This window comes from Podarcis erhardii (genome assembly GCF_964252035.2).
Source record: "Podarcis erhardii genome assembly, chromosome: 7".
Classification (NCBI taxonomy): domain Eukaryota; kingdom Metazoa; phylum Chordata; class Lepidosauria; order Squamata; family Lacertidae; genus Podarcis; species Podarcis erhardii.
The window spans coordinates 82,907,655-82,917,492 of record NC_138511.1 but is presented as its reverse complement, the minus strand read 5'-3'; the positions used below and the strand labels follow the sequence as shown (position 1 = coordinate 82,917,492).

General features: G+C 43.7%; 1 protein-coding gene across 1 annotated transcript in view; it reads left to right on the top strand.

Moving 5' to 3' along the window:
* Positions 1-9,838, top strand: part of LOC309347164 (hemicentin-1-like) — a 45,891-nt gene that overhangs the window by 5,222 nt on the left and 30,831 nt on the right. Inside the window, exons 2-7 of the mRNA XM_081871504.1 lie at positions 3,618-3,872; positions 4,626-5,001; positions 5,843-6,168; positions 7,067-7,339; positions 8,157-8,417; positions 9,201-9,473. Coding sequence (XP_081727630.1) covers positions 3,618-3,872; positions 4,626-5,001; positions 5,843-6,168; positions 7,067-7,339; positions 8,157-8,417; positions 9,201-9,473 — 1,764 coding nt within the window. The remainder of the gene's footprint in view (positions 1-3,617; positions 3,873-4,625; positions 5,002-5,842; positions 6,169-7,066; positions 7,340-8,156; positions 8,418-9,200; positions 9,474-9,838) is intronic.

Below are 9,838 nucleotides of genomic sequence, written 5' to 3'. Positions count from 1 at the left end.
GAGTTTAAAAAGTGTTCTTGGGATAGATTTAAATGCAGAACAAAGCTTGCTACTTTTGGAGGCTGCACTGGCAAAACTGAGGCAAAATGAGCCAGACGTCAAGGAGTTCATTGTTGTGACTATAGTATAGTCCTGGCTATCTGGTCCCATCTTGGTAATTATTTCAGTTATTAGAAAGGCAGAGCTGGGAAAAACAGGCCCACAGTGCCTAACGGTCATTAAAGTTCCTTATTCTCCAAATAATAAATTCAATTTCACCGACTATATAAAATGAGATTGCAAGACATTATTATTATTGTTTCAGCAGAATGGCTTCCCTATTAGTCTACTGGAAAGGCAGATTAGCTGCTGTTCTTTGCTGTCTTCAGAAGCCTTTGCCCTAATACACAGACACAACGTGCATTTTTTAAAAAACTGAAGGCCAAATTTATTTTAAGTCTGCTCATGTACGCAACTCGGCCTTCAGAAACGTCTGGATGAACTTTAGCCATAATTTCTTTAAATAATTTTGTAATTAAATTTTCAACAACAAAAAAACCAACAAATACAATAACAACCAAAAACAAAGAAAAATATGCACAAAACAATATCAAAACCATAAAATGGGATTCTCCGAACCCCGTGACTTTCCTCCCACCCACCACTCCCAGTTCCTTAAGTTTTCTTTTCAGCTGCATAATCATTTCTACTCCAAATTATTATTTTTTACCCTCAGATTTCCTGTACTATTTCTAAAATTACAAGTGTTTTTAAAATCCTGCCAATGTATTAACAAACTTTAGGCATAAATTGTAGTGTTTCTCTTTAGTTATGGACAGAGCACGCAAACTATGAACGATCCACAGAAGTTTTGTATGGGTGGCAGGTCAGAAAGCCGGGGGTTCCAGACCATAGCTGTCAACTTTTCCCTTTTCTTGCAAGGAATCCTATTCAGAATAATGGAATTTCCCTTAGAAAAAAGGAAAACGTTGACAGCTTTGCTCCAGACCCATTGGGGAAATCCTCTATGGAAACAGCGCACAGCCATCTCTGATCTGTAGGGCTAAATGATCTGACTGCAGCCACTTTTCCTCCATTCTATATAAGTGAATAGAGCTGTGAATAGTCTGTTTACTCCACTAGAAACCGGGTAAGGAGGATTCAATCAGGGAAACCCTTTGCAAAGGAAACACAATCTTTCTGTGCTGCATTTTTAATGCTTATTGTTTTGATCTTTTCACTTGCCGGCCTCCTTGGGAGAACTCGTTCATAAAGGCAGGACGATAAATAATTACAATGAAGGTATAAATAAGTAAAAAAAAATGAAATGCCTCCGCCACCCTGGTTGCATACAAGAAGGCTGAGGGCCAACTTTTTGCCAGGGGCAGCAAAGTATTTTGAGCCATCCCTGTTGGGCGGACTTCCTCCTGTGCCACTTCCTGCAGCACATCCCAGAGAACATCTCTCAGAGGCTGCTAGTATGTGCAGCCATCGCTCCTGTGTTGTATTCTGTGTCCCTGCAGAATAGGAATCAGCCAGTTGAGCATTTTTATTGCGTCATCTAAATAAAGGTCATTCCAGTTCTCCCTAGAGACAGGTAGAATAGGAACAGCAGTGTCTGGAAATGGTGCCAGCTAGTACTGGCAGGTTGTCCTCCAAACAGGTGCTGTTTGTACAATTGATTTATTTCCTTCTTCCTAGTGCTGAGCCCTGACAATGAATAGAAAGTTTGATCCTGGTCTCAGCCGTGGCTCAAACTAAACTCTGAGGGCACTTCTCTCAGTCCTGCTAATTTTCTCAGTCCTGCCCTCTGTCTACAGTTGAAAAGGAATTTTTATTATTTCCTTCCTGCCCTGTCGGTACTATAAAGCTGCTTCTCATTTTCATTTCACTTCTGATTTGTATACCGCCTTTTTATATTAGTATACAACAAAGATGGCACACCTTATGGCAATCAGAGCCTATACAAAAATGTCATGATGAAACCTAACTTTAAAATAAACAACTTATATCAAATAAACTAATATTCAATCATCCATTAGAATATTAGTAGCACACAATGAAGTTAAATATCAGCAAATAATAATTAAACAGAAATTCACTCTTAACAATTACGATAAATAATTTCCAAACTATAATCAACAAAAATAGCAGCAAGTCACAGTGCATAAAATAACACAATACAAATTGTGTTTGCCAGTAAGTTGCGTTGTGGCCCATTTCAACAACAGTCTATAGTTCAACAAGATAAAGTTGCATGCTTTGAATACAGAAGTTTCTGGATTCTGTGCCTCGCACCTCAAGTGAAAGGTTATGGAAAATACCTTTGCCTGAGATCTTGGAGACCTATTACCAGTCGCATTCAATAGTATTGTGTTAGCTGGACAAATGGTCTCACTTAAATAGCTTCCCCTTGTATGTTACTGAGGCATTTCTCTTCCACAGCTAGCTGGAAATGGAATTAAAATAGATGGTGCTTAATACTGTGCCATTTTGTATACAGCAATAGCTGTCCATATGGCCAGGATCCTTCTGTAGTGTCTACACACAAGCATCCCATTTCAAGAAAGGCCCCCTTGAAAGCCTCAGTAATATTTTATTCACACCAGGCATCATGTTTAGGCTAGAATTACTTTTATAGCAAGCTCCTGCTCATACCAAGGGACTTGGGTGGCGCTGTGGGTTAAACCACAGAGCCTAGGACTTGCTGATCAGAAGGTCGGTGGTTCGAATCCCCGCGGCAGGGTGAGCTCCCGTTGCTCAGTCCCTGCTCCTGCCAACCTAGCAGTTCAAAAGCACGTCAAAGTGCAAGTAGATAAATAGCTACCGCTCCGGCGGGAAGGTAAACGGCATTTCCATGCACTGCTCTGGTTCGCCAGAAGCGGCTTAGTCATGCTGGCCACATGATCTGGAAGCTGTACGCTGGCTACCTCGGCTAGTAAAGCGAAATAAGTGCTGCAACCTGAGAATTGTCCATGACTGGATCTAACTGTCAGGGGTACCTTTACCTTTACCTTTACCTGCTCATACCACCATATGTCAGGTTCGAAGGCAACACAGAAAACCCTGGGACACAACAATTTCCCATAAAAGGTGAGGGAGCAAAGGATGGCAACTCCTAGGGAAGGGACTAGTGTGGATGCAACCTCAGTGTAATTCCAGAAGCTGCTGAGCAGGGCCCTATAGTAGCTGTGCTGAAATTGACTGAAGTGGGGTCTTGGGATCTCATTTTGCAACCAGAAAGCAAAGGTGGAACAAAGGGGAAGGATGCTACCAAGGTGACAATGACGAAAACCAGCAGCCTGCAGCTAAGACTCATCACTGTAGATCTGTATGGAGATACACCAAGCTTCTTGTCATAACATCTAGGGGTGAGATGCACAGGTCCCTAGGATGCCTGTGAAGGAGGAGCAAATAGACCCATGTGAAGAGATAAGTCATAGCAAGGTTCTCTCTTAGCACTGTTCTGTTTACTTGTGTCTGTCACCTTTCCCTGGAACATCAGGGGGCTAAAAATTCCCTGTCTTTCTGGCTCCATCTTGTTCTGGTGAAGGAATCTTTCATGTTGCGAAGGGATGGGAGGGAATCTCAGTCGCCTGCTGGAATAACAACATGGTAGCTTCATCTGTTTGCCTCAGTTGGACCTGAAACACCTGCGATCCAGCCAAATACAAGCGTTTACAATGAGCATTCTGACATCCAGCTCACCTGCACAGCTGTTGGAGAGCCTGCTATTGTCTATACTTGGTTTATCAATGGGACAGAACATTCTGTCGGATCCCAACTGCTCATCCGAGACATTTCTGTGGAGCAGTCTGGGACGTATCTCTGCAAGGCGGTGAATAAAGTGACTCGTGACCAGAAAAACACCACCCTGGAAATTGAGGTGGTGGGTGAGTAGCTTGAGAATGGCTATCTGTTGCCACTATTGAAGGAACATCATCTGCTCCGACCTGTTTACTGATTACACCCTGCCGTCAATTTGGGTTGATGAAGGGTTCTCTTTATATCTGAATTTGGACCTCAAGCTCTTAGCTTGTTGTCTCTCATGCTGTGATCCCACTGTGCTTTCATCCAGTGGCTGACTCTGTTTTATTTTCTCTTGTCCTTTCTCCCTTAGGGTGTGTCCAAGCCAGCATTCTTGATGCAATAGATTTTTCATCTCAGCTATGACCATTTGATTTGTTGTTTTTTTTGGTTTTGGTTTTTTGTATGCTGTCAATCTTTTCTTTTGGGGTGCCAAAGTTTTCCTAGATGTCTTCCCACTTCCTCTGATATCAACAGGAAGCTTGCACATGCCACTAAGCCTCTATATTTCCTTTGTAAATGCAAAGCCAGTTTTTGTTTACAAGGTGGTTTTATTTTTTGTGGGGGGTCAGGATGGAATATGGTGCTGATTGTTAGCCACAAAATCTCAGTTCTTTGTGAGATTTTACCTTCTGTCTTAAATCTTCTCTGGGAAGCAAATTATCAACTGATAGTACAACACTCCCCCTGCAATGATTTTTCCAATGGCCTCTTCCTTTGTCTGTCTGGGCCCAGTGCCTCTTTCTCTCAATATTGCTCCTTTTCCAAATTGATCGAAATCCAGGGCTGTTGCACTACAAGAAACATGGAGCCCTTTTGCAACTTTTCTTTCTCAACAGGAGAGGTACGTAATGTGACCATTTCCGGCCCCTTTAATGCCAAAGAAAATGATAGTGTCACTTTGAACTGCAGTGCTGCTGGCACCAATGTTTCGTATTACTGGCTGAAGGGAAGCCAGGTGATTGAAGGAGGAGGTCATATCTCTTTAGACAACAACAACCAGAGGCTCATTCTCAACTCAGTCACCAGGAACGATGAGGCCAACTACACCTGCTTTGGGAACAACAGCTTCTCTGAAAGTTCCAGTGAGCCACATTGGCTGCAAATCTTCTGTAAGTCTAGACTGACTATGTGGGTAGTGGCAGGCAACTGGTGTCCCATAGTCCAAACCCAGCCACAGTCAATCATAGATTGCCCCATCACATTCTACTTTCTGTAGCAGACAGAAGTGGCTTTTTAAGCTCTTATCACACTGGCTTCAGGAGGGAGGAGAAACTGCCAGAGTCTGTCCTGTGCACACGTTTGCTACAGCCTCCCTCTTTTTCTGAGAGCAGTGTGGCTCTCCATTGCAACTAGCTATGAGTGTACTTGCTGCATGAAGTCAAGAAGAGTAAGAGATTTGACCCGCACCTGGCACTCAACTATGAATTGGTCCGCAGATCAATCGTATTGCTAACCCCTAATTCTATTGTTATTGTTGGAGGATTTTTTCTATTCTCCATTTCATTCAAGACAGGCCCCTCCCTCACTCCCCCAGACACTCTCCAAGTACACAAATTTCAAATACAAAATACAACTTCCTTATGGAGTTGAAAGGGTTATTTTAGGTAACCTTGTGTGTAGCATTCAGGGGAATTTGCCTGTTTGGCCTATCCCAACAAAAGACATAGAGAAAACTGAAATACTCATTGGTTTTCATTACATCTGTCTTTTGATCAATAGGCTGATTGAAATATCATCTGCACCCTGATCAGGTTTCTGCTCCTTAATAGACTAATACCAAAGGAAAGCTCAAGAGCGGGTAGTGAGTGATTTACCCTGAAGTTCATACTCTTTGCATCTAAGAGTCATCTATTACCTAGAGCCAATTTTAATGATATACTGTATATCGTCCCAAATACCCTAGAGGTCAAATATTCACTGAGCATCCATTCCCAGGGTGGGGCATCCATTTTTCTCCAGGTCAGTAAGATTGCACAGGGACAGTAGGTTGCAAAAAGAAAGGTTCCAAGGGCTCTGTGTTTTGGCATCAGTGTAGTGTGTAGTAACATCTGAGTAACACCCTTACTACTAGCACAACCTGGCCCTTTCCAACATGTGGCTTTCCTATATTTGCTTCAGACGGGCCCGACATCCCCACAATCGACCCTCAGGACCCAGTTTATAGAGACCAATCCACCCTTAACCTCTCATGTTCTGCCAACTCCAACCCACCTGCCAATTATTCTTGGTATCATAATGAGAAACTTCTGGAAGCTCAGAACGAGTCCCAACTCCTGATCTCGCATCTTTCCCTAAATGATGCCGGCAAATATACTTGTAATGCCACCAATTATGCCACCGGCCTTTTCAGCCACACCAGCCTGGAGATCAGCGTACTGGGTGAGTAGCTTGCATGGCCAGGCTGCATCCTAGGCTAACTTGCGCCTTCCTGTGGCTGATAAGACTGTCCTTACAGTCACCTGCTTCATCTGTACTACGGGGACTTGATTGCGCGAACTCTGTCTCGTGGCCATTTTGGCTTCCAGGATGCATTCCTCGTATTCTGTCACCTCACTGTCTCTTTACAGTATCCATGCCGATCACTCAAGTTCAGTTCCTGAAGTACCATGAAGTTTCTCTTCTTCAGGTCAAATCCAGTTCCTGGTCTTGGAGTCTCTCTGTCTCTTACCATATTTCTGGACTCACACTACTTTTTTCCTGTCAATGAAAACTCCCAGAAAACAGACCAAAAATGCACCTCTCTCATCTGCCTCTATCCATTGTTGCCTCAGTCCTCACTTTTCCTCATGGTGTGTTGCACATTCCAAGTCACAAACTCTCAGTCAATGGACCATTTCTGTTCCTTGTATGCAGTAAACAATTTCAGGGTTCCAAAGTTTTGCTAGATGTCTTCCCACTTCCTCTGGTATCAACTGGAAGGTTTCACCTGTCACTAAGTCTTTATATTTCCTTTATAATAACAAAGCTAATTTTCATTTCACTGTCTTTTCAAGGTGGGGGTTTTTTGGGAGGTAGAATATGGCTCTGATGTTTGGCCACAAAATCTCAGTTCTTTGTGAAGTGCTATCTTCTGCCTTAAATGTTGTCGAGGATGCAAACTGTCAACTGATAGTACAACACTCTCCCGGCACTGATTTTTCCAATGGTCTCTTCCTTTGTCTGTCTGGGCTCAGTGCCGGTTTCTCTCAATATTGCTCCTTTTCCAAATTGATCGAAATCCAGGGCTGTTGCACTACAAGAAAACATGGAGCCCTTTGCAACTTTTCTTTCTCAACAGGAGAAGTACGTAATGTGACCATTTCCGGCCCCTCTAATGCCAAAGAAAATGATAGTGTCACTTTGAACTGCAGTGCTGCTGGCACCAATGTTTCATATTACTGGCTGAAGGGAAGCCAGGTGATTGAAGGAGGAGGTCATATCTCTTTAGACAACAACAACCAGAGGCTCATTCTCAACCCAGTCACCAGGAACGATGAGGCCAACTACACCTGCTTTGGGAACAACAGCTTCTCTGAAAGTTCCAGTGAGCCACATTGGCTGCAAATCTTCTGTAAGTCTAGACTGACTATGTGGGTAGTGGCAGGCAACTGGGGTCCCATAGTCCAAACCCAGCCACAGTCAGTCATAGGTTGCCCCATCACATTCTACTTTCTGTAGCAGACAGAAGTGGCTCATTCAGCCCTTATCACAGCTGGCTTCAGGAGGGAGGAGAAACTGCCAGAGTCTGTCCTGTACACACATTTGCTACAGCCTCCCTCTTTTTCTCCCTCTTTTTATTTTTATTTTAGGTAACATTCTGTGTAGCATTAAGGGACTTTGCTCATTTTCCAAACGCCAGAAAGCTGTAACTGAAGCTTGAAAGTCTTAGTGGCCATTAGGGAGGAATACTATAGAAGGCATCCGGTATTAGTTGCCTTGATTCACCCAAATTTACGAGCAACTTGGCTCACTGCCACACCCAGTTTTGACATTCCCAACAAAAGTTGTGTAGAAAACAGAAAGAACTGTTTGGTTTTACTGCATCTGTCCCTTTGATCAATGGACTGATTGGAATATTATCTGCATCCTGATCAGCTTTCTGCTATATGAAAGGCTAAATAATGGGGATTTAGCATTCTTACCCCCAAGCTCAAACCCTTAGGGTCCTGATATTCTTTCAAACCACCCTGAGGTGATATATTCACTGAGCATCCATTCCCAGAGATATTTCTCCAGTTTGGAATTGTTGCATGGGAAAAGCAGGTTGCACATAAAAACAGTTCCAGAGGCTCTGTGTTTTGGCATCAGTGTAGTAACAACTGAGTAGCACCTCTCTACCAGCACAGCCTGGCCCTTTCCAACATTTGGTTTTCCTATATCTGCTTCAGACGGGCCCGACATCCCCACAATCGACCCTCAGGAGCCAGTTTACATAGAGGACTTCCCCCTTAACCTCTCGTGTTCTGCCAACTCCAACCCACCTGCCAATTATTCTTGGTATCATAATGAGAAACTTCTGGAAGCTCAGAACGGGTCCCAACTCCTGATCTCGCATCTTTCTCTAAATGATGCCGGCAAATATACTTGTAATGCCACCAATGATGTCACTGGCCTTTTCAGCCACACCAGCCTGGAGATCAGCGTCCTGGGTAAGTAGCTTGCATGGCCAGGCTGCATCCTAGGCTAACTTGCGCCTTCCTGTGGCTGATAAGACTGTCCTTACAGTCACCTGCTTCATCTGTACAACGGGGACTTGATTGCGCGAACTCTGTCTCGTGGCCATTTTGGCTTCCAGGATGCATTCCTCGTATTCTGTCACCTCACTGTCCCTTTACAGTATCCATGATGATCATTCAAGTTCAGTTCCTGAAGTACCATGATGTTTCTCTTCTTCTCTCATCTGCCTCTATCCATTGTTGCCTCAGTCCTCACTTTTCCTCATGGTGTGTTGCACATTCCAAGTCACAAACTCTCAGTCAATGGACCATTTCTGTTCCTTGTATGCAGTCAACCTTTTCAGGGTTCCAAAGTTTTGCTAGATGTTTTCCCACTTCCTCTGGTATCAACTGGAAGGTTTCACCTGTCACTAAGTCTTTATTATTTCCTTTATAATAACAAAGCTAATTTTCATTTCACTGTCTTTTCAAGGTGGGGGTTTTTTGGGAGGTAGAATATGGCTCTGATGTTTGGACACAAAATCTCAGTTCTTTGTGAAGTGCTATCTTCTGCCTTAAATGTTGTCGAGGATGCAAACTGACAACTGATAGTACAACACTCTCCCGGCACTGATTTTTCCAATGGTCTCTTCCTTTGTCTGTCTGGGCTCAGTGCCGGTTTCTCTCAATATTGCTCCTTTTCCAAATTGATCGAAATCCAGGGCTGTTGCACTACAAGAAAACATGGAGCCCTTTGCAACTTTTCTTTCTCAACAGGAGAGGTACGTAATGTGACCATTTCCGGCCCCTCTAATGCCAAAGAAAATGATAGTGTCACTTTGAACTGCAGTGCTGCTGGCACCAATGTTTCATATTACTGGCTGAAGGGAAGCCAGCTGATTGAAGGAGGAGGTCATATCTCTTTAGACAACAACAACCAGAGGCTCATTCTCAACCCAGTCACCAGGAACGATGAGGCCAACTACACCTGCTTTGGGAACAACAGCTTCTCTGAAAATTCCAGTGAGCCACATTGGCTGCAAATCTTCTGTAAGTCTAGACTGACTATGTGGGTAGTGGCAGGCAACTGGGGTCCCATAGTCCAAACCCAGCCACAGTCAGTCATAGGTTGCCCCATCACATTCTACTTTCTGTAGCAGACAGAAGTGGCTCATTCAGCCCTTATCACAGCTGGCTTCAGGAGGGAGGAGAAACTGCCAGAGTCTGTCCTGTACACACATTTGCTACAGCCTCCCTCTTTTTCTCCCTCTTTTTATTTTTATTTTAGGTAACATTCTGTGTAGCATTAAGGGACTTTGCTCATTTTCCAAACGCCAGAAAGCTGTAACTGAAGCTTGAAAGTCTTAGTGGCCATTAGGGAGGAATACTATAGAAGGCATCCGGTATTAGTTGCC